The sequence below is a fragment of the Rhineura floridana genome, chromosome 1 (genome assembly GCF_030035675.1).
Source record: "Rhineura floridana isolate rRhiFlo1 chromosome 1, rRhiFlo1.hap2, whole genome shotgun sequence".
Lineage (NCBI taxonomy): Eukaryota > Metazoa > Chordata > Lepidosauria > Squamata > Rhineuridae > Rhineura > Rhineura floridana.
In genome coordinates this window covers 97,316,868-97,341,165 of record NC_084480.1, presented here as the reverse complement: position 1 = coordinate 97,341,165, position 24,298 = coordinate 97,316,868, and the positions used below count along the sequence as shown (strand labels likewise).

Sequence of the window (24,298 nt, the reverse complement as noted above, 5' to 3'; positions counted from 1 at the left end):
TCAGAATTGCAGGATCTATTTTCTACAAGAACCCATACAACTGGAGGGCCTGGTGCAAAACGCATACAAGTATAAAGAATTCAGAGTCCATTAATTTTATTACCAGAACTGAATGCAGTCATTGTCTGTTCACCCAAATATCCATTCCCAATTAATCCAAGACTTTTTCCTTCCATCCATCTTTGTTCTAAATCACTCCACTACAGTACGGCTTCCTCTCCACTTACTACTTTATATACTAAAATGTTTTACTTTGACCCAACTATCCAGCCAAACAGTTTGTACGTTGAGGTATGTTCCAGCAGTCAAAGACAACTGAGAATACTTTATTTAAAGTCATTGCAAAAAGCGTTGAAAGTGTTGTTTATTACTCATCTCACAAGAGGAATCTTTGGGAAATGTTTTATATAGCCTCTCAGTAGGAGTAGTCTTCTGTAATAAGGGTTAAGAAGGGGTGATTAGATTTCCATTTGTCTTGTAATTTATTGTGAACATAAAGAGCAAAGTATTTCAGAACTGCAGAGAATCAGAATATGAATATTGAAAACTGGATCTGTTGCATGCAACTGAATATTACAATGTTTATTCAAGATGAGAAATAAACTTGTACGCTATCAATATAAATGCTGAGATTTTACATGGAAACACCCAGAGGTTCTTTTGATTCCGCACACACATTTCCTACGCAAATCAACAAACAATGAGATACAATTATTTTTTCATTCAAGTTTTTATACAATGGAAACATATTTAAACAAGTTACAATTGGGTATGGGTAAGATTGCCAATGCTAGAGCTAGAAATGACTAAACTTCCAATATTCTCTACAGTTAATTGCTATTCTGTGACAAACCAAGTTTGCAAGATTTTATTTAAACCAACATATTGCAATACAATAATTAGGGGCATACATTTGGAGAAACAAAGAGATAAAACCATTTAATATTTTTCAGTTTCTTCACACATACCAAAGTTTGGAGTCAGTGCATTATCAATACTCCTAAATCTGCCAAAACACTGAAATTGGGTGTTCTGCTTCTCTGGGATTGGGGGGGGGGAACCAAGCTCAATTGATGGTGTAAACTGTAGAGGGTGTATTGTATTTTAGCTATTAAAGTATGCATAAAGAAACGACTGCAAGAATTGGTTCACTAAATTTATTTTTAAAATCATAAAACATCTTACAAAAGAGCATTACATTCTGCATACTGCTTTGAATGGATGCCAAGGATAAGTGGACTACCAGTACGCTTCTCCCCCTTCAAAACAAAAAAGGTATAAAGCAGATGGTTCACAAGTGACAGAAAAAACATTACAGTTTACAACCAACATAGAACAAAAATAAAATCCACCTTCTCTGCTGCTGTTTCAAAATACCAATGTTAGTTTTGCAAGCCACCCCACTCCCACCCACCTATATGTAAAGAACTAAAAACATTACATCTGGTGACAGCAAAAAAATTCACTACACCTCAAATGCAGAACACCTATGAAGCAGAGGAATGTTGGCTTTTTAAACAGAAGCAGATTTAAGAAAAAAAAAAGATGCAGGACTCCTTCAGTTCTTCACTAGTCTTAGAAAAACTTTCCAGAATACTGCTTCACACTATAAAAAAGAAAAAATATCTTGCATTAGAATCCTTCAACATCTGCATACTGCTTCACACTATAAGGAAAAAGAAAAAAAGGCATGTATTAGAATGGTTGAACAAACAACTTGAATCAATATTTACAAATACATTTCAAACAATTATAAAAATTACACAATACATACTGGTTAAAATTTGACAATTTATAATTAGTAGCTAACTACGGTCAAAAATTCAAGTAACACATTGCAAGATGCTCTCTAGACAGTTGATGTTAAAAGAAATAAAGCAGGTAAAATCTAAAGCTGTTATACATGGCAGAAAAGGAAGCAATGCCAGTGAGGTGTGAAATGCTGCATTAACAGCACCAATAGTTTTCAACTTGTCCTGTAGAGGCATGGTCTGTGCCATATGGTAGACTGCGATTTGTTGTCGATTTAGTTATCTAAAAACAACAAAATCACTAGTCTTCCACACAGAACTAAACCAACATCCACTGAAATCTTCTATATTTTCTACAGGCTCTATGTAATAGATTACAAGTAGATTTTTTGCAGCAGTTTTCACCAGAGAAATGAGGACTGCTTGATTAAGGTCACTTCCAGCAAGATTAGTTTTGAGGGTGTCTTCATTGAGTAAGAATGGAAAACAGAAGAGAAAGGCATACTACGAAGTGCAGAAGTTAGTATAAACTACCAGCGTAAGTTATTTTTATAGATGCTCACTTTAAAAATGCATACAATACAAAAGAGGAAGTTCAATAATAATCTACATCTAGCCTACAAATGTAGTTGAATGCAACTTGCCTGTTTTGCAGTAAATACTGTGCATTTTGAATCTGGTCCTGTGTGCCTGTAATAGTTATTATCCGATCTTCTGAGCCCTCTAAGGGTTCATCAATTTTGATTGAAGCTCCTGATTCATGGCGTATCTGTTTGATCCTCTGACCTCCTTTTCCAATAATGGAACCAGCCAGCTAGAAATAAAGTTAGAGGTTTCTTTAGTAACAGTTAGTGAACTCAATAAAACATACCATTACATGGTACGGCAAATGATTTAGCAGCATTCATGGCTAGTATGTTCAATAAGCATGTGTAGAGTTTAACTCATTTCTATCACATTCAAATTTTAACTGATTTCTTTCATATTCAAAACAGAATACAAACTTAATATATGAACTGAAGATAATACTAGGTCTAACAAACTGTACCAAGGTTTATTTGAAAACATTTTTTGCTACAGGAAATACATATATATTATATACATATATATATATATATATACACACACACACACTTACATCTTTGGGTATTGTTACTTGTGTCGTAATGATGGGTCCACCGAGATCACCGTAAGAGCCACGGCCCCCTGCATAAGAATAGTCTGATTTAAAATGTTTGCATCTTGCTCTTTTAATACCTAAACAGTGAATTGTGTATAATATATAAGCATTAAAGCTTACCATATCCTGATCCACCCTCGAACTACCAAAAAGAAAACAAAAACAGTCTTAAGCTTCCATGTTAGCAATTGTTTAAACTAATTCATGTAAAAAGTATTCCAGATAGCTGGATGTATTTTTTTTTACATAATTTGATCTCTATGAAACCAAAGTACAGGCATACCCCACTTAACATCGCCTCGCTATACATGCTCCATATGTCCTCATACCCCGCTTAACGTTCTCGCGCTTCGCAGTAACGTACACTTTATTGGCATGATGCCCCTGCCATCTAGTGGTGATTGCGTGCAGTACAAGTGAAGACAATGGCTTCGCTTAAAGTTTATTTTCGCTTAAAGTATACTCTCCAGTCCCATTGCGAAAGTTAAAGCAGGGTATGCCTGTATTATATATATCCCAGTGTCCTTCCGGATCTCAAGAGGCAGGGCCTTTCACCTCTAAACCTCGATATACTTTCGAATTTATAACACCAACTTTTGATTAAATAGAGCCCTCAATAATAGTTGAGCCTGTTACCACTGAACTGCATTTAATATTGACTGTCTTGGACAGAAAAGGGGGGCAGAAATACTAACTACATTCCCATCAACACTTTAACATACTCAATTCTAGTGAGATGCAAGAATCCAGCTCCGTTAAGCCAATGAGACATAATGTCTTTTTGTAAAACTAGCAAGCTTCCCCCCCCGAGAGGTTTATGCACGTGCATGTGTACACACACACACACGCTTATGAAACTGTAAGGCCTACTGAAAACATAAAGTAAAAGTAGAACAGAAAAAAATGAAAACTGTATTTGAACCTTCCAGACATGAAACTCTCAACTTCTACATTTCAGAATAAATTAGGATACTGAACTCAATCACTGCTTCACATCTATTAATGTTTCATTCATCCCATACCACTTAACTATGCAAACGGTATGTTCTATCAGCATTTCTGGAATCAATGGAGTTCACTAGAAGGCATTCTTCACTACAAATCAAACAATAGGTGGGAATTCCTGTAGTACTACTACTTAATTAAATAACTTGTTCCCCCTTGACTGAACAAATATTTAAACTTAAATCTAAATATATCAATTACAAGTACAACATTCTACATAGAAGACACAGGATATTATTCCAAAAATCATTAAAATTCAGCAAACCACCCAAATGACAACTTTTGGCTGTGGCAGCATACTAACAAAACTAGCTCTTTATTGCCTCTCCCCTGCCATCAAAAATACGCTTAAATGGCAATAGTATATACATTTCAAAAGCAGCTATTAAAGCACATTTTTGAAATAATGGAATAATGTACTCACCATTTCTGGCGTTTCTATATCATCACAAGCATTGACATGACATTGCATCATCTTGCCGACAAGCGCAGCACAAATAGGAGAACAAAGGAAAAATACAATTGAAACAAGTCACTTGGGGACATTATTCTCATTAGCAAGCCAGAAAGCTATGTCCCTGCAAGCATATAGATCTGAGGCAGACTGCTTAAACCAGTTTACATGTTGAAATATATGCAAAACAAGTTTTTGATTAATGACAGTTTAAGGCACATGTCCAGATGCATTATTCATATTTGTTTGTATAGCTTCTTAAGTACCATGGGTGAAATCCAGTGGTGGCCATGCATAGGTAGAATGGACTTTATCTCATGAAGCAAAAGTTCCCTTTGCTCCCTTTCCCTTTGCAGTCCCTCCTCATCTGCTCCAAAGAGATGAGGGTACTCTGGAGCAGACCAGGGACTGCAGGGGGAGAAGGGGAAGTGCCACTGTGTGAGCAGAAGTGTGCCCATGCAATGTTGCATTTTGTCCCTTATGTCATACATCATATTCATACTTTTTAAATCATTTAAATAAATCCTCTTAGAATGCCCCAGTCTCACAAACTAAAATAAAAAAAGACTTGGTTCACTGTACCAAGCAGTTACTAGAGATGCACAGACAGAAGTGTCTGAAACAATTTAGTTTTGAGTCAAAGTTCAGTCTGTTTTTATTTGTTAATGTTTTTACTATATTTATAGTAAAATTATTATATTATGTAGTTTTACTGTATTCAAAGATATATTTGTATTTTAGTCATTTATTAGGGCAGCTATATAAATTCAGTTAATAAAAAGATTGTTTTTAAAGCCTTGGAAATAACCTTTGCTTAGCAATATAAATTACGTCAAAAAGTTGTTCCCCACCGCCCATTTTTCCCAGGAAAATGTAAATCCTGATTTAGACAAAGGATGCATACGAGTATTCTGCATATACTAAATTAGGCTGAAATCCTGTTCATGTTTTCCTTGTTGCAAGACCTACTGAATTCGGTAGAGCGCATGTCTTAGCCATGCTTAGGATTCTGTTAGAGACTTACAGTGCAATCCCATGTTTGTCTACTTAATTACATCCTACTGACTTTTCCCAGGGTTAAGTGGCAGCAGTAGAATACGCATATTTCTTTAAAGAAAAAAAGGACACTACATTGAATCAACAGTATACTCCCTTCATGCTGTGAACAAAAATACCATGGATCAACACTCCTACATGATTCCAATAGTAATCATTAATGGCCATAGCAGAATGAAGTAGAGTTATGGCTCCCACCAACATGCTAACTAAACCCCAAGGAAGAAATCCCATCAGTTTGCTTAATTTATGCAGCAGCAACTCTCATATTTGGTAGAAATGCTCAAATCAACTTGTTTATATTCTTGCAAAATACAGCTTGTCTCAGTGTTTATTTTTTCATTGTTTCTTAAGATATAGTTTCTGCAAATGATATCAGAAGTCATGTTAATCTAAGTAACAGTTGGTCAAAATGCATTTCTTTCTCACCATGACTACTACTCATTTTGAAAATGAGCCACATATAGATTCATACTCCTATCCCTGAAGCTGAATACACTTTTACACTGCTTAAAATGGATGGTGCAGCTGTTATAGTACAGTGGGAGGACAGCCTGGCTGGGAGTCCAGAGTCTGTGAGTTTAAATCCCCGCTGGTGTCTCCTGGATGTAAAGGGCCAGCTAAAGATCACCCCCACAGTGAGTAGCTCAGGGGTTATGTGCCCTGCCACCTGTGCAGCTGTGGGCAAGCTGCATAGTCCCAAAGAGCCCAGTTGCCCCCCAGCCGGCAGTTGCTGACAAAGAAGGGGCTGGCTTGTGCAGCTGTAGCAAGCTGAGCAGGCCCTAGCTTCCTGGGGAGGACTAGCCTCAGAGGGAGGCAATGGTAAACCCCCTCCCAATACCACTTACCATGAAAAACCCTATTCATAGGGTATTCATAAGTAGGGACTGACTTGAAGGCATTCCATTTCCATTTTCCAAAATGGATGGCATCAGTACACAATTGGTTGCTTCTTCAAATTTAGAAATCTTTGGATGACAACTGGTAAATTTCCCCCCAATTTAAATCTTCAAAGACCAGACTAAAAGTTAGTTATGAGAATAATACCCCATAAAAGCAAATACTCTGGGGGATTATTTGTGTATTTTCATGGCATTACAACAAAACTAGAGTTAGCTACTTGCAACCTTAGATGTAAACTAAGAAATAGCAGACTTCCTAGATTCTTCTAAAACATATTTATTAGCCATCCATTTATATAATGGCTCACACTAAAAAATTAGATGTATACATCAGTTGCTACTCCTCTGAAAACTCAAGTACCAATGAATGGAAAAGCTAACTACGGGACTGTCAAAATCACCAAACACTTGAAGATTCGTGAACATCTCCTTAAAGAAAATTGGAATTACAAAAAGGAAAAAGGTGTTTATGCCCTACAGAAAATCATGCTTTCAAGACATCCAATTATTCAACAACTATTTTCAGAGTTCTCCACAAATTCTAAACAAAACTTACCATTCCATCATAGCGATCACCAGGTCTGCCCCTTCGGTCATAAGACATAAGGTCCCTTAAGAATTCAAATAATGTAATTTAGAGTGTTTACTTGTATTATGTTCTATTTTTTTCACTTAGCTCACCCATAAATCAGAAATTTCACTTACATTTCAAATTAGTCCCAAGTTAAACAGCTGTCAAATACCTAAGCAAATTGAGTGAGTACTGCAGATAAAGCCATCAGTAGCTTTTACTACAGACAAATTCATGTTTTATAAATCCATCCCACCCCCACGTAAAGCTCACATAAAATCCAATTCCATTTATTCAATTATTTAACTACATGGCTCTCCCTCAAACACAAACCTTAGTCCAAACGGCTATTAACTCAATATTGCTCTATGAAAAGCATCCTGAATCCTTTATAAAGTTAACTTACCCGCCTCTGGGGGGAGGAGGGGGAGGAAGAGGAAGATTGCGGGCTCTGCTGCCACCTCTACCACCACGGCCTGGAGGAGGGGGAGGAGGTCCTCTACGAGGGCTCATATCATCATAATCTCTTCGTGGAGGCATAGGACGCCCACGACCTGGAGGCATTCGATCAAAGCCCCCTCTGCCACGCATTGGAAAGCCTACAGGACGCCCCCTTCTGTCATCGAACATCATTGTAAATCCACCGTAGTCATATGTTTCATCGTAAAAATTTGGATCATAAGGCTGTGCACGTCCTTTGATTGGCGACTAATATGAAAAAAGGAAAACTAGTTTAGTATTTTGAACATTTCCAGTAATCATTTTAATACACACAACACCTATTAAAAGACTGCAAATTCTAAAGGAAATATGCACAACTTATTTCAAGAAAAAGCGCAACTTTATTATGATTTCAATTGGATAGAGGCTACTGTCTTTTCACAGAAAGAACACACAGGAAAAAATACAAAACCATTTTTAGATTATATTACCTCTGATATAAGATCCAATATTATTTTGATGCATTCCACCACTCTATCAGGCTTTCCACCAATTAGCACCACTCTATCAGAAGAATGAGGACAGCATTCTTGGAAAAGCTTAATGGTGGTCTGAGTGTTCTGCCAAGGAAGTTATAAGTAAAAATTAAGAAAGGTTAATACTATTTAACATAGTTTGTTGAGATCTGTATGATAAACAAGCAGAGGCTAAGCTAAGCAGACACAACACACATTGATAGCATGGTGGGGAGAAGCTTCAAGAACATTCTATTCTCAAAATGTATTCTCATGGCTTGTACATACAAACTGTGTAATTACATCACTATTGGTTCACCTACTTCTCTCCTTTCAGCATCTTTTAAACCAAGCAATATAGGAACTGTTTACTGCTCATTCTTCAGTTTATCAGTCAAATATACCCTTCCCCCAAATTCAAAATGAAAATTTGTAAAATCCATTTAAAAGTAGATCTGACACTCTTTCACATGTTTCAATTTCACAAACTCTGAAGTGGTGTTGATCTGCTTCTACCTATTTCCCCTGCACCCCAATAAAAAGATAAATGGCACAAACTGAGAAGATGACCAGGAGTTGTCCCATTCATTTTACGAAACTCAATTAAGTGCATCATCCAGAAACTAGATTATCTCCAGATGCAGTGTGAAAGGGGCCACATGTTACATAGCACAACTGAATTCATCATCCAACCCAAATGAGGGACTACACATGTCACATACCCCCTCCAATGATTATTCTATGAATTCAGCCATTATAATAAAGTAACTGCATATTGTTTGATATCTGAGTATGAGCTATATAGGACTTCAAATTAGTCTATAAATAGAATTTCTAGCCAGAAGAGCTCTTGCAAATTAGCATTACAGGCTTCTGTTGGCTAGCATCTCTAACCAACCACACGACGTTTCCGAGCTGTCTGTCAAAGTGCTCCAAACACAGGTTATGAATGCCTGCACAATAGTAACAAGGCCTCTCTTTTCCAGAAAGTGTCATAGCTGGTACATTAGCTAAAGCCAATAGACAACACTCCTGGTTATAATCTTCACCTGATATAGGAGGTCTGGTTTCCAGCAGCACTCCCAATCTATGTTATCTGCTCTTTTAGAGTAGCATGATGCCCTATCCTAACTACCTCAGGGGCACCACCATCCTTTTTTTTCTAGATAGGCTTTCAATTTAGTCATCCTCATCCAGTTTATTACTGACATCATGCAGAGAAATTCAAGGAAATACTGTCACAGCTGCTTCAGATTAACAGAAGAAACATGAATCCACTCCAAAATTTTGGATGACCCCTCTCAGCTGTTTCATATGGCAGTTGGGGTAGACCCCTGCAGAACTCAATGTTCCAGCAACATGAGAAGAACCACTACAGAGTAATACATCTTAACTCCCAAGGTGGCAATCCAGAAATATACTATTTTTCATGCTCTTAAAAACCCGGAAATGTTAGAGACTTAACAGGCCCATATTCTGTCCCAGTCCCAAACCCTGGCCTTAACATGGATTAAAATGTCTAGATAATCCATATTCAAATCCTTGGAATTGCTCAGTCACCACAGCAGGAAAATGGAAATTGGACTTTAAGTCTTCAATTAATCGGGATCCTGGTAGGATTTCTGTAATATGGGTCTTATTACTTCCTCTCTAACATTATATGGAGCAAAGTCCACCCTCAATGAGAAATGGATGAAAGAATCTGCAATGGGCCTGAAGGTTCTAAATTTTCCAATGAAAAAGGATCAAGCTGCAAAAACACTCTCAACCCTCATGAAGTATCAGCTGGGCAAAACTGTACACACACAATTGTGGAAGTTTTATTTGCTGCTATCACCACCACCTATTCAGCTTCCAACTGGACTCTTAAAACTGTGTAAGCCATGTTTACAGTTGGATTCACAGCAAGTATTCCTCCAAATTCTTATTAATCTGCAAATGGCCTTTACTCTAATAAGTAGGAGTGAATTTCTAGGAGCTATTTTGTAAACAGTCCCAGTCAGTCAATGAAGAAGGGTTAACAGAATACCACTGTGCACTTCTTTTTTTACAGTTATTAGGTTTCCTATTTTAACTCTAAAATATAGAATTTATATTCCATTTTTACATTTACTGAAGCTACACAGGTTCAGGTTTTGGTGAGACTCCTCAAGTATCAATTATAGTGAAGCCACTACCTTTGAAGTACTGCTAAGAAATTGTTTTCCCAGAATCTTTGGAATACAAGTTCCATCAGAAAATGAAGTACCTACAAACCTTTTGCACTGGTTGCTTCAGCTGTCCAATGGGAAACAGCTTCAGATACTGTAGAGGGGACCCTTGCCAATTTTAGTAACCAAAACTAAAAAAACTTCACAAGAATGTAATTGATCATTTTCTCCACCCTTTCGTTTACTAAAAAGAACATATATATTTCCAAATTAATAACCCAGTATTGCTTAATAATTTACTAATGTTGAGGCATTCTCATTACAAGAAACACTGTTAAGATAACTATGCTAATTTCAAAAGACAAAAATTATGTTACCTCTCGGAGTTCTTTGATTTTAGCACCCTTGACACCAATAATTCCTCCAGCCAAACTCTGGTGAATCAACAGCCTTAACTCACAGTCGAAGTCACTTCCTTTGTAATGCTGGTACTACATACATATTTGGGAAGGGGGTGGAGATGACAAAAGCAGTCAGTTAACGTTTGCTTGAATTAGTACCCATACAGTTACCATACACCTATCATTTATATATAATTAAATAGCAATTACATGCTGATATTTTTTCCTATGACTTCCATTTTCCAAAATTTATCACTCACTAAATCCAGACTTCGCTCTCCAAAAAATAGTTTCCATATGCCATAAGTCAAAGAACTGCTGAAGGAGTACTTAGCCAATAGTTATCAGACCTGATTTTCCCTATGTTGCAATCATCTGCTTTTGAAAAACTAAAAGGAGTTTCTAAAAGAGCTGTGATAGGGTAGTGGGGGGAGGATCGTATGTTCAAAGCAGAAAATCCCACTAGGGGGAGTACAAGCACATAAATTAGCCTGAAATAGTTTGCTTACTTGATTGTTTCCCAGCCCGATTGCTGATTAAGTTGGTTTCCTTTTAAGTCAAGGAAAGTCTAGCATGTAGGAAAATCAAATAACCTCTACTATCCAAGCCTGGCCACATATACAACAACCTTACTGTCACACCATAATGCACTCAAGAGATAATAAAGGAAGGACAACAGCTGAGTGGCAGAGTGCATACTTTGCATATGAAAGGTCCCATGTTCAATTCCTGGCATCTTCAGGAAGTGCTCAGCAAGCCCCTTCTCTGAAACTGTTGAGAACTGCTTTAAGTCAGTGTAGACAATACTGAGCTAAATGGGTTATGGCCTGACTCAGTACATTTAAAATTACAGTAAAACCTCACTATGCAACTCACTAAACCGCAGATTCAGATATACCATTGGTTTGACTACGTCCCCCAAGTAAAATGTTTATAGAACCCAGCTTTCATTATAACATGGAAGCTTTATAATGTAGCCATGTCCTTTGTCCTCCAACGCCCTGCGTTATAGTGAGGTTCTATTGTAAATCTTAATTTTATTTGGTGCATGATACACATAACTCTTTCCCACACTCCAACTGGGACACACTTCCAAATTTTAAAAAGACATGGCAAGTTAATTACAGAAAACTGAGCATTTAAAGCTTGCCATTCAGACACACACACCTGAATATGTTGAACACTCACCTCTTCCAAAGTAGGGATAATTTTCTTCAAAATTTCTCCAATTGTTTCAATATCTGCACTTATACTCAGTATGCTGTCAAATATCATTAAGTGTCAGGTGTCACAAACAAAATAGGAAAAAGGTAAAGTAAGATGTGTATTCATAATTTATGGGTTACAAGTCAACTTACAGTTAACATTCCCCACTTAAGCCTGTTTACTGAAGTTACAGCACATGCACCTTTGTTTATGCTCAATAATATAAATGGTACAAGTTTAAAATAAGGTTTTGGAGATAGAGAACGAGTTTCTTGGAAGGAGTCAGATTAAGTGACAAGAAATTGACGAAGAACTGAAAAGTAGGAGTGAATACTCATGTTCCCCGCCACAATTAATTTAGGACACCCTCGCTATTACATTGTTAAACTGGCACACCTTCTCATAGGAAACATGGGGATATGCAAGTGGAGAACATTATATTTGGAATAGGGTTATGAGACCAGTTAGAATTTAGATTACTAATGGGCTCTGGAAGAAAACGAATACAAATGCAAGACAAAAAGACAACACAAATGAGAAGTGAAGAAGAGTGAACCAGGAGTTAGCATTTCATCAGAAAAAATTATGAACAGGCAATGCTGGGGGAGCAAGGTGGGCCACAAAGACAGAGCAGAGCGAGAAACTATTTTGAAAAAATCTGATTATAATGCAGCAAATATATAACAATTGAAGCTGTGCTCCTTCCATTGAAATAAAATTAGTGGACTGCTGGGTGGGCAACTCACGTAAAAGTTCAGTGACAAAAAAAGACTTAATGGGGAAAATAAGACAGAAAACTTAAAAAACAATACACCGTCTATGGGGATACTATTTAATTATATAAAAGGCAGGTAATAATATACATTTCTCTCTTTCTAATCAGGCAGTGAGGCATAAACTGTTGGGACATACCGCTCGGGGCCACTGCTGTCTGGGACTGAAACACTGGCATTGTACTGCATTGGTCATTGGCGTTCGTGGATGTTGGCATTGGGCATGGGCATTCAATCAGAAGTTGTCAAGTAAGGCACCCGTTTGGCAACGAGCACATTTTTGGGCATAGCCAACCAGGGTTTTCACATGGGCGTTCAGGGGCGGATGGGCCAACGTCATGGTGGGCAACGCAGGGGCAAGTCGATCCAGTACATGGGCAACGGAGAGATATATGGCCAAAAAAACAAGGAGAGGGAAGAGGGGGAAAAGCAATAAATTTTAATTTAATACAAACTATACTCATTACTCTCAATGAAACAAGCTTACGTTGTTCTGAAGACTAACACAATAACGGATAGCTACATTGACTGTGGCTTAACAGTTATGGACCGTAAAATGAGTTACTTGGCCTAAACTACTTTTAACATTAGAAGTTGCAGTAGCAGGCTGGCTCATGAGGGTAGACACAAAATCTGTAGATTCAGATTACTGAAATCCTGGGAAAATGGGGAAAGCCACTAATCCAGGAATTATATGTATGAAATCTCGATTTAAGTAGGAGAATTTTTAAGCACACTAGCTTCAGAAAGGTCAGTTAATGCACAAGTGATTACTACCCAAGTTCTTACTTGTACCTCGGATCTAGTAACCAAAGTTGACAGTTAAAACATTCTGCAGTTTATTTTACAATATAATGAAAATATCAAACACAGTGTGAAATGATATCGTGCCAAATATTTCATTAAGTACCATTATTACTTTAAAAACTGAAGACTACACACAATAAAGAAATTGCTTTTAACAAAGCATAGTACTGAACTATGAAACTTAGTTCATAGTTCAAACTTTAACAAGGCAGAGTACTGAACTATGAAACGTTAATACTGAACGTGTCTATTCACAAGAGTCAACCCACTATAAAAAAAAGTAAGCATATTTAAAGTGATGCTCACTGAAAATTTCTTCCAGGTTAGAATGCATCTAAACTGCTGTTCCTGTACATAAAATCATGCCAGTCTGAACATTTCTCTCTCAAAGAGGTAAGACTGTTTAAACAAAGGTAATTCTATCGCTGAATAAAGAACAGTCATCAAATGTTTTCCAGATCTGAATTATTTTAATAGGAAGTTTAAGCTTTCCAATATTGGGGCAATAAAATACACAGTTTATGGTGTAATGCTTTGTAAAGTAAAGGACAGGAATCTTTCCACATGAATTATTCTATGTTTTAATTATGAGTGGAATATCCTGACATTTAAAAGCTTTCGTTTAAAAAAATCAATACAAGTGGCTTGTCCTAGATACCTATATAAAATTTTCACAGTAGCTAAAAATGCACATAAACTGCCTTAAATGCTGTGTTATGCAATATAATCAGTGTTTAACTTGTAAATACTCACATCTGTACGAAGTGCCTTAATATTTTTGCCACCTTTGCCAATCACTGCTCCAGCATTCTAAAAGAGTTATAAATTGAATTAGTTTTCACAGATCCAGTAAGAAATAAATAAAACTGGAGTGGGGCATGGGTATCAATGCCCTTGTTATAAACCTCTTGTAGATTTTAAAAAGTGAGTACTAACGCAGGATTTGTAAGTTATTTCAAAACAGAAGAGCCTTCCAAGTCAAACATGATCTGACTTTGGTTTCTTGATAAAAGCTATGTTCAAACACTTATGTTAGATATTGCTCAGATTCATAATTCTCTTAACATGGACTCCTTCTGGGAAGAACAGCGAGATATAAATTTAATAAATAAATAAATATTTTAACAGAATACAAGTTTAACTGTGATGTTTTAACTAAAAATCAGTTTTCAACCCTACAAAGAAACTCCACATAAGTTTCCCAAAATTCAGAAAAGCAGACATACAATATTTCCAAAAAACTAACTGCCAGGTTATTCCTGAAAACTGGTCATCTCGTCTCACATGGCAGAAGCATTCTGTTGTTTCTCCAAAACAGAAATTTGTTCTGTCACATAATCCCTGGTATGCTTAAACAGATTATTAGATATGGACACTCAAATTATTTCAACAAAATACAATGCACATAATTTGAAAAGTTATTGAGTACATAGCAAACATACTTTGCTCTGAAGCAGAATGCGTAGTTCCACCATCTCATCGGTGTTCCTAGATCTTTTGAAGGCCTGTTCTTCTTCAATATCTTCAGCTGGACGTTTGCCTAGTATTTTATAGAATAAAAAAGATTAACAACGTACAGTTTCTCCAAGTAGTAGAGCATCTGTACTTTTATTACATGTTTTAATGGGCCCTTTAAAAGTGGGGCTTTCAATTTTATTGACAGCTTGAGCCAAGACTAATTAAGTACAAATTATCACCATCCAAATGACATCAATAAAGTAACTTTAGCAGATCCATATTTTCAGCAGTATGTTCAGCTTTAATTAATAATATTTAAGCAATGGCTGGAACAGAAGAGATATAAAGATCTTACTGTCCACTACTACTGAAAGCTGACAAAAAAGCACACTACAAATCCTTACACAGCCACTTCCCCACTGTTCATGAAGCTAGCTTTTTATTTAAAATAACAGTAACAATTCCAATTTGCATCCAACCCCTCAAATTGCTTAAATTGGGGCCATCTTCAGAGTTCCAGTTATAGTTATGGGATGCAAAAATAGCAAATTTTCAAGTTACAATTCTTAGGCTGCAATCAATACATGTCCACTCAGAAGTAAGCTCAAGTGGGTTCAATAGGACGTACTCTCAGGTAAGAGGATACTGGATTGCTGCCTAAGTCTACTAACCTCTTTTATCATTTATACAAACATTTTAAGAATGCACACTGGAAAAATATTTGGTCCACATATATTATCATATACTCCTGAGTGATGCAAATGTCTTCAGAAATTTATGGGGAAATGCTTTAAAATAAAGAGAATCACATGTCAAAATGATCAATGAATAGGACGTTGTTGCAGCACTTAATTTAGGGTTTTATGAAACATACACACACTAACCTGGGTAATAAAAATATTCCTTTCCAGAGGGTGGCTATAGTGCATATTGTAAATAAAATGTTTATTCATTTAAAAGCACTCCATGCAGTCACTATAGTAGCCAAAAGAGCTGCAATTTTAGATTACATACAAGAATGCTTACCATTAGTTTCTGTATTAGTAAAGGTCTCTTCTTGCTGTTCGGTCTCCATTATTTTTTAGACTTGTAGATACAACCTGTCAACTAATAAAAATACTTAAGTGCTTACACAAAAACAGCAAACTAATTCTGCAACTTACTACAGAAACGAAGGACCGTGAGTGCCATTTGGTTTCCAGCACTTACCAATATTATATAGCTTCACCAAACAAATCTTAAAACGTTCTGGGCGGGATCACAGACCAGACAGCCTATGAAAAGCAACATACAGCTATTTAGGTCTTGTTCATTAACAATTTAGCATTCCAGAATATAGGGTAAAAATCAAACAAGCAAGTATTTCTCATATGTATACCCAACAGTACCTATCTTTTCTCTGAACTCAATGTCTTTGAAGAATTGTATCACATACTATGTTCAAGTCATCACTGCAGGTCTAGAGGTGAAGCCCAGTCATGAATAGCATCTCATATCAAATACTGACTTTAATCTGAAAGTATTTCTTATTTACTTGAACTAGAAAAAATACTCAAACTTTTTTTAATGAAAGCCAAGTTCTCTGGTTTTTAAAACTAAAGCAATTTCTACAAATTACTCCTCAAATCCGATTAGTTCCCTAAGCACCTAATTCGATTAAAAATTCTGCCACAGAGAACACCTTTAGTTAACATTCTAATTAAGAAATTGAACTATTTTCTTTGCATCTCGAAGCAAAGCTAGAGTGAATTCAACTTAATATAAACCAAGAGTGACTACATCAAAACGAGATGTACTGAATCAATTTTTACAGTTTTGCAAGAGATGCATGGTAACAACTGTATGTTAAACAGTTTGATAAATGAGATAAATAGCAGTAATCAATAGGAAAGATGAAGTGGTCTTATTTGTGGAAATAAAGCTATCAGTAAACTTTTTTGTCTTTGTGTTTGGTGCAACTACTTATATTGATCAAAACAGTACAAATCCCAACACACATAATCGCAGGATTCAAACAGATTTCAGGATCTGAGATCACTGTTCCATGAAAACGGTTAAACGGTGTTGTTAACAACAGAGGAGGGGAGGAACTATTGTGCCAGGTAGTTAGTTCCAAACAAGATCACTATGTAAGAACATCAGTTGTACGTGGAGGGGGAATGGTATCACAAATGCCAAGCCCTCGGTTATAATTTCTTTCTCCGTTGCAACAAAAAGGACCTCTAGTTCTCCTTTCCCCTTGCGCTGCCGACACGGGGATCTACAATACAAGAGCCAGCCTCTTCAGTTATCAGGCGGGCCCAGTTTAACGTTAACAACTCTAATTACCTGCCGTTAAAAAAAAGGCCGGCGTCAGTTGAGAAGGAAGATCCTATCTTTATAATTGCATAATCTTGACTTGCTTTTACTGGAAAGCAACGGGACTAAAAATGGCGGCTCTCAACAGCAGTTTCGGCTGTAATGGCGACCACGAGATGCTAGGAGGAGCCGGGAGCGGAAGGACTAACGCCACGCGGCGGCTCCAAGAAACGGGCCCCTCCGCCCGCTCCAAGTGACACACAAAAGAGGCCTGGCGTCTGTCTCCCTTCCCCATTTGACAAGGGGGGAAAAGGCCACACTCAGCGCCGGGACGAGGAGCGGGACTCTATCAGGAACAACAGGCCCAACAAGGAAAAGAAACGCCTCACTCCCTCTCCACCCACTCCTCACAAACCGGCCGCCATGATTTCTGCAGCAACTGCTACAAACCAGACAGCTTTGTTTTCTTGCATTTTTTCCTCCCCCTGCGGATGTGCACCCCACGACCATGGCGGGCAGTGGGCAGCCGAACGAAGAACAACCACCGAAACGGTTCTTCCTTCGCCGCGCTTGTCTGTCCCCCCTCCCCATGACGACCCTATTCGCCCCTTATACGCAACCCCGCACCCAAAACATTCTGAGGGGACCGACGGTGAGGACCAAGCATATAGAGATCTGCTTCCACAGACACCAGAAGAATAACAGCGAATGGAAACCCTCAAGGAAAGCCCCTCTCAGTTCCTTACCACGCAGCGCACTAGCTCCACCGTATCCGTTTCTAACAGTGCGAGAGAAAGAGCTGAAAGCAGCAGTGCGCATGCGCACTCACACACGCCACAGCCACCCGCTTATTGGTTCTTCGGCCGTGCGGCCACACCCCTATTGGTTGCCAGAGCCGTCCTTCTGTAGTTGGGACGCTGTGTTTCCGAGTCCCGCCTTCCGTGGCGGTAGCTGAGGCGCCAACGCCGCAAACACGGCTCTAGGCTAATGAAAGCGAGGGACTAAAAACATGCTAGTATTCCTCCAGTCCTCTGTCTCTCTATCCCTTGTTTATTTCCTTTCTCCCCCGTTTTGTTCTGTTACTATGTGATACTTACATTTATTTATTTTTAAAAAGAACAACAGCGAACTATCCGAATCGTTATGATTAGAAAAACTGCGTGAAGAGGTTCAAGGAGAACGAAATCTACCTGAGTCGTATGTGTGAGGGATAGATAGAAAAATAAAATGGCGTTGGCGCAAACTCTGTTTTGTCTTCCTGATCTGTAGTTGATGGGGCTGACTTCTCGCGAGCTTTGGCGCTTAAAACAAAAGGGGGAGGGCAAAGGGTTTGGAGATTTGCGTGGTAGCGGGACGGGAGCTGGACGTTTATCACGTATGTCGCGGGAAGGGGCTGGGAAGGCGCATTCTCCAAATTATAGAGATGGCAGAAGAAGGGATATTCTTAAATTTCTTATTTCCTATCCTCTTGGACAGTACAGAATCCGGGGGGGGGGGCAACCATATACAATAACCTTTAAAAATGCTTATAAAATATGAAAAACAGTGATGTGTGGCACAATCTCATGCTTGTTTACTCAGAAGTAGGCTTGCTCCTTAGGTGTGTTTCAGGATTGTAGCCTTAATCTGTTTATGGAGGCTTCTGGGTGTGGGTAATCTGGTTTCGGGCTGAACTTTTGGTCAATAGAGGTCTTGTCGACTGCCAACCCCCTCCCGTAACATTAATCTAGTCTTGCAAAAAAGTTAATAAAAGTAATTAGACCCCCACCCCCAACTCACACACAAGATCCCCTAGCTTAGTTTGCCTGGTGATTTGTGGTGCACCGACTGCCTGCAAAACGAAAGGACAACTTTTACTTCACATGGTTAATTTCTGCATTTCAGGCTACTGTTGAAGGCACTGATGCAAAGGCAGATTTTTTAAAAAGTAAGGAACCCGACTGCTAAGAAGGATTTTGGAATTTGACAAAATTTGACTTTGTCCTAAAGTTGTAGTGTTCATCATTTTGACTATTTTTACACTTTTAAAACTTTTTAGGGAAAAGGGATAAGCATATTTAAAAGGGTAATTAGGAATACTTGCCATTACTGTTTTGATTCTCTTCAAAATTTATTTTACTCATTATTTCCATGCCATGGTGAAATTATTTGTATATGAGTTTCATGAGTGCACGTGGTGACTCTGACATTCATGAACTGTTCATCTTGTGCTGGTCTCACTGAAGTTACTGTATCTATTTCAGAGAAAATGCCTTGTAGACTGACTCTCTCATGCTTACCACAATTCTGCTGAAAAGGCTGAAACCCTTAGGCTCAGGTGGACTTCAAAATATAATTAGGATATGTCTGCATGTATTTGGATAGTTTCCTACATCCTGCTTATCTTGCCACTTGCTTGCCATCCCTTTCTTTTTCGTGCCTCCTCTGTTCTTCTGCAGTGCTGCATTATGGCAGGGGCCAGCCTAGTATCTTTCTTGTCTGGCATTATTATTATTTATTTAATTAATTTGTATCCCGTCCTTCCTCCCAGCAGGAGCCCAGGGTGGCAAACAAGGCACTAAAAACACTTTAAAACATCATAAAAACAAATCTTAAAATACATTAAGACAAAACAGCTTTAAAAACATTTAGAAACCTTTTTAAAAAGGGGTTAAAAACATTAGCATCTGGTGTTGGAGGGATATTGTTCTGCCCTCAGGTATGCATGGGAGTAAATTCTGCATACATAGGACTGAGCTGTAAGACACTTCTAATCTGGCATTAATGAATTGGGGGGAAGAGAGGGCCTTTGGCTATCATAATACAGTACTGTGCTATATTTTCCTACACCTTTAAATGTAACAAATGACATGACAGTAGTAGGGGATGGGAAATACTATTTGCCACTTAGGTGCTGACATACAGGCAACTGCTACTTTCCCTAGATGGACAGGTGACTGGCAGGCTACTGGGCCAGTTTACCAGATGGACTGTTATTAGTTAAATTTAGGTTAAATATGTAAGCATTTAGAGATCAGCTGGTTATCTGCATAAGCTTCCAGGGCCAGTAGTTTATTTAATCAGATGTTTAGTAAATCTTTATGGTTAAGTCAGATAACTTTGTTTTATTCCAGGGCATTCATATTTTTTTCTTTATTTCAAAAGAAAATGGCTGCATCAGGTCTGGCAGTAAGAGTGGAAACCTGGCTTTCATCTACATGGCATGTGAAGGTTCCAGCACCATGGCTAGATGCTTGTATTGACTGGATTCAACAAGAAAATTGCAGTGGCCATTTGGCTCAGGCTTCTATTAACAAGCAAGTTTTTGAGCAATGGCTTCTTACAGATCTCAGAGATCTTGAATACTCTGTTCTGCCTGACTGCATTTCAAATGATCCAAAGGGAGAATTGAATGGCTTTTATTCCATACAGATTGATTCCCTTGTTGATGTGAGTCAGCCTGCCTATTCCCAGCTGCAAAAGTTAAGAAAGAAAAATACTGTAAATGAGGAAATAACTGCTAATACGCAGGGAGCTTTGAGATCCTGGGAGGCAAAGCCTACTCGAATGCTGATGCTGCAACTGACTGATGGCATACATCACATTCAAGGCATGGAATACCACTCTGTTCCTATTCTCCATAGCAGTCTCCCTCCAGGAACAAAGGTTATGATTCAGGGGAAAGTTGCATATCGGTTAGGGGTTCTTTTGCTTAAACCAGAAAATGTGAGATTGTTGGGAGGTGAAGTGGATAGCCTTGTAGAGGAATACACCGAGGAAAGAGTTCTTGCTAGGTTAATTGGAGAAGAAGAAGACAACAATCCTAATGCTGTCAGATCAAATACTGGAGAATGTGAGATTTCAAGACCTGTTGATGAAGTGGGCCAAGTCCTAGGCCCTTCTGATGAAGAGCTTCTGGCAAGTCTTAGGGAAAATGATGAATTAATGATAAATGAGGCATCTCTTGAAAGTGGATATTGTAGCAGAAGTACCAGCTTAAATTCTAACACATATTCTCTTCCCGCCACTGAAAGCTGCTTGCGGCAAGGCCCTGCAACATTCATGGCAGGAAATGAAGAACAAAATGTTCCAGTTGTGGAAAACATAGGAAATTTTGACGAATTTCCATTCGATGATGATTTACTTTTGGAAGAAAATATCCAGCAAGAACAGATACAGATTCTGAACAGAAGTACAAGCATAAATAAGCAGCTTATGAGAGAAGAGAAATCTGATGAAAAAGAGATATATGATACATCTAAAGAAAGCATAGGAGATTTTTTTATGAAACCTACTGTGCAAAGGACACAGAACTTGGATGACTGTATGGAAAATAAGGTCATACAAAAGAGAGATAGTAAAAGCAATGAAAAGTTCTCCAATATTTCTAACAATAGACTATCCAACATTAATGTAGAACTTGACCAGTGTCCTCAGCATATACAGACTTGTAGAATACAGAATAAGCGCCACAAAGCTGGTTTGGATATGCTTCCCTTTACATATTTATCTGTTTTATTAAATAACAAGCCGAAGGATATTACCACTCTGAAAGTTAAAGCATTTATAGTAACCCTTACTGGAAATCTCACAAACCGTGGTGGTTTCTGGAGTGTATCAGCAAAAATATCCGATGGCACAGCTTATCTAGAAGTTGATTTTGCTGATGAGATTCTAACAAGCTTGATTGGGTTTTCAGTACCTGAAATGAAACAACTAAGGAAAGAGCCTGCCCTATACCCAAAACTTAAGGAGGGTTTACAGAACTGCCAACGAGAACTAATAGACCTCTGTTGTTTGATGTCTATTGAATTTAACCCCTCTCAGGCAAAGGCAACAATAATAGTTTTGCAAGACATTAATGCAGATGATTTTAATCATTTAAATAGACGCCTAAATATAATTACATTTAAATAAACATTTGATTGTTACTTGGCAACAGATGTTTGTTTATGTGGTCAGATGCCGTTTGCTGCTGTTTAAATTTAAAAAACAATCAGTGGGAGAGTATGGGGAAATATTTTAATACTGTGACATATTTTATTTAGTTTGTCTTTTCTATACCCAAAATACTTGTCTGTTCTATCAAAGGTGTGTATTCTGTTTTTTAAAATACTTCCTCAAAATATCAGGAAAACTGGGTGTTGCTGCCAATGGTAACATGTAGAGAAGCCATTTTCAGTGATGCCCCCACATTTATCCTAAATCTGCCCTGGAGGGATCCCCCAACCTCTAGAATGGATTTGAAGATGGGGGCTGCAAGGAGGGAGGGAATAGCTGAAAATTGCTTTTATCCTTTTCTGCTGATGGGAGCCTTACTATCGTCGAAGCAACAGTGTTGTATACAACCCAAGGTTTGGAAATAAATCCAATACTAATGGACCTCATTTCTAAGACTGTAAACAAAGCAATGCATAAACAGTTGGAATGAGCAAGTCAAAATATATTTTTCTGTTATGTTTAAGGTATTTGTGTATCATGACATTTTTATCTTACCCATTTTGAAAAATCTAAAATAAAACTGTTCATAAACAGAGTGGATCAATTTTTGAAGCTCAAAAATACAAAAGGCAACGAAGCTGGCTTGTTCATTTACTTATTTTTAATGTCTCTCTATGTGGACTTAAAAAAAAAAAGCTCTTCACAAAGAGATTCAATATTTAAATTAATTTCTGATAGTGCCTGTGCTAGATGTAGTCTAGATTAGAAAATGTTTGAAAATATTTTAACTGACAGTATAGGCCAAAAATGAAGGCTAGTAGTATCTTATCACATTTTTGACTGATACACTATGATAACATGATCCTAACCATATTTACCCAAATGCTAGTTCTACTGAGTCCAGGTCAATGAGTATAGGATTACATCCTTAGTACGTAAAACGAAGGCTAGTAAGTGCAGATACATTCATTCTCTCTACAGATTAATATCTATAGATGAGTAAGGGAGAGGGAATTATTATATCTTACTAGGGGGACAGGGAAGAACAAATTGATCCACAAATAAGGTGGTCAAGTTGCAACCCAGAGAACATGCACACCTTTAAACTTCCCAATGAAGTAGAAGCTGAGATAGCAGTGTTTATCTTCTACCTGTTCATCCCCTGCATGCTTGTTTTCTATGCTTTATGTAGGACAAATGGGGTCCTGCTTGCTCCTGCATGTAGGGGAGGAGACAAGTAGCCAAATGGAAAAGAAGGCAAGGTTCCTGTACCTTTAAATGTTGTGTAGAAGGTATAGGTTGCATAACAAGCTGCACATGCTGAAATACCCTCTTCTAAGGTAAAGGTGTCCCCACACTTATAGTGTGAGTTGTTTCAGACTCAGGGTGACATCTTGCGATGTTTACTAGGCAGACCGTATATATGGGGTGGGATTGCCAGTTCCTTCCCCGGCCTTTCTTTATCCGCCAGCTTCTACATGACTATTAAATGTGCAGAAGCCTTGTCTTCCATCTGGCAACCCTAGGAGAGCAGACAAGAAACCATCAGGACAAACCATGGCTGCCTCATCTCTGTCTTCCCTAAAGAGTTTCAAGTTACTTTTATGGCAACAGTATTAGGGCTTATGTACCTTCAGCAGCTCTTATGTCACAGTTCTGCAATGGTTTGGAAAATGTACCTTTCCAAATTCTCTCATACCCACAATTATTAAAGTTCTCGGAGCCCAAATGTCTCATCCCTGGAACAGATTATACTTGGGCCACCTTTATTATTAAATGTTTTGGGGTCAGTCAAACTGCCTAGGATTCTCTAGAATAAACTGAAAACAGTTCATTGTTTAGATTAGTGTCTATCATTTGTTGTGACTGAGTCAACCAAGTTGGATCAGAGGGATTTTTTTAGGCAATTATTTTTTTGCACAATAGTAGATTTTGCTTATTTGCTTAGATGGCATTTCTGATGCAGGTATTTTAATTTCCACCCATCATTCAGTCTCAATAACTTTAGTGACAAACAGTATAACTTCCCGCACTCTGCCTGCTTGCACCATTTCATAAGCTTATCAAAGTTATACTTAATTTGGTTAATTTAATCCTACTACTTAATAGATCATTGGTTTTCAATTGGTTCACTGGGAGCCACAAATGAGTTGCACTCTGACCTGCACTGGGTTGCACTAGTGGCCATTTTCAATATTTTTTTAGTTTTTTTTAAAAAATGACCAGAAACAACAGTTTTACCTTTCTTGTACCACTAATAGTTATAGAGAAAAGGGCATTTCAGCGGACACACATTTTGATAAGCAATGCCTGCCCAAAATGCCTCCTGCACAATTGGTTACAATACAGAAGCCCTCTCCTTACATTTGTCCACCCTAGAGAGAAAAGCAAGAAGATAGTCACATATGTG

The 24,298-nt window shown here is 37.9% G+C and overlaps 2 protein-coding genes across 6 annotated transcripts; one reads left to right on the top strand and one right to left on the bottom strand.

Moving 5' to 3' along the window:
* Nucleotides 1-1,143: 1,143 nt before the first annotated feature.
* On the bottom strand, nucleotides 1,144-18,191 carry HNRNPK (heterogeneous nuclear ribonucleoprotein K). 4 transcript variants are annotated; one of them, XM_061626885.1, is made up of 16 exons: nucleotides 18,066-18,191; nucleotides 15,880-15,944; nucleotides 15,697-15,777; nucleotides 14,655-14,752; nucleotides 13,966-14,022; nucleotides 12,545-12,588; nucleotides 11,615-11,687; nucleotides 10,403-10,516; nucleotides 7,852-7,980; nucleotides 7,326-7,627; nucleotides 6,905-6,959; nucleotides 4,361-4,411; nucleotides 3,052-3,073; nucleotides 2,890-2,972; nucleotides 2,396-2,565; nucleotides 1,144-1,666 (listed from the first exon to the last, which is right to left on the bottom strand). In XM_061626885.1, exons 3-16 carry the CDS (start codon nucleotides 15,743-15,745, stop codon nucleotides 1,633-1,635), a joined length of 1,281 nt encoding a protein of 426 aa, XP_061482869.1. In that variant the 5' UTR covers nucleotides 15,746-15,777; nucleotides 15,880-15,944; nucleotides 18,066-18,191; the 3' UTR covers nucleotides 1,144-1,632. The 4 variants fall into 4 exon arrangements, with proteins under 4 accessions (XP_061482869.1, XP_061482860.1, XP_061482890.1 ...); XM_061626876.1 differs by lacking the exon at nucleotides 18,066-18,191 and adding an exon at nucleotides 17,715-17,822; XM_061626906.1 differs by lacking the exon at nucleotides 18,066-18,191 and adding an exon at nucleotides 17,715-17,822 and having other exon boundaries at nucleotides 1,144-1,606.
* A 72-nt stretch (nucleotides 18,192-18,263) lies between these two features.
* On the top strand, nucleotides 18,264-22,481 carry RMI1 (RecQ mediated genome instability 1). 2 transcript variants are annotated; one of them, XM_061626855.1, is made up of 2 exons: nucleotides 18,264-18,343; nucleotides 20,113-22,481. In XM_061626855.1, exon 2 carries the CDS (start codon nucleotides 20,116-20,118, stop codon nucleotides 21,862-21,864), a length of 1,749 nt encoding a protein of 582 aa, XP_061482839.1. In that variant the 5' UTR covers nucleotides 18,264-18,343; nucleotides 20,113-20,115; the 3' UTR covers nucleotides 21,865-22,481. The 2 variants fall into 2 exon arrangements, with proteins under 2 accessions (XP_061482839.1, XP_061482847.1); XM_061626863.1 differs by having other exon boundaries at nucleotides 18,318-18,343; nucleotides 20,082-22,481.
* Nucleotides 22,482-24,298: the final 1,817 nt, after the last annotated feature.

Excerpts from the sequence above, each read along its gene's own strand:
- RMI1 (XM_061626855.1), top strand. The coding sequence starts at position 20,116 with ATGGCTGCATCAGGTCTGGCAGTAAGAGTGGAAACCTGGCTTTCATCT.
- HNRNPK (XM_061626885.1), bottom strand. The coding sequence starts at position 15,745 with ATGGAGACCGAACAGCAAGAAGAGACCTTTACTAATACAGAAACTAAT. Across the intron at positions 7,628-7,851 it reads TATTGGATCTTATATCAGAG|TCGCCAATCAAAGGACGTGC; the intron begins GTAATATAATCT and ends TTTTCATATTAG. Across the intron at positions 6,960-7,325 it reads CCTCCTCCCCCCAGAGGCGG|GGACCTTATGTCTTATGACC; the intron begins GTAAGTTAACTT and ends TGAATTCTTAAG.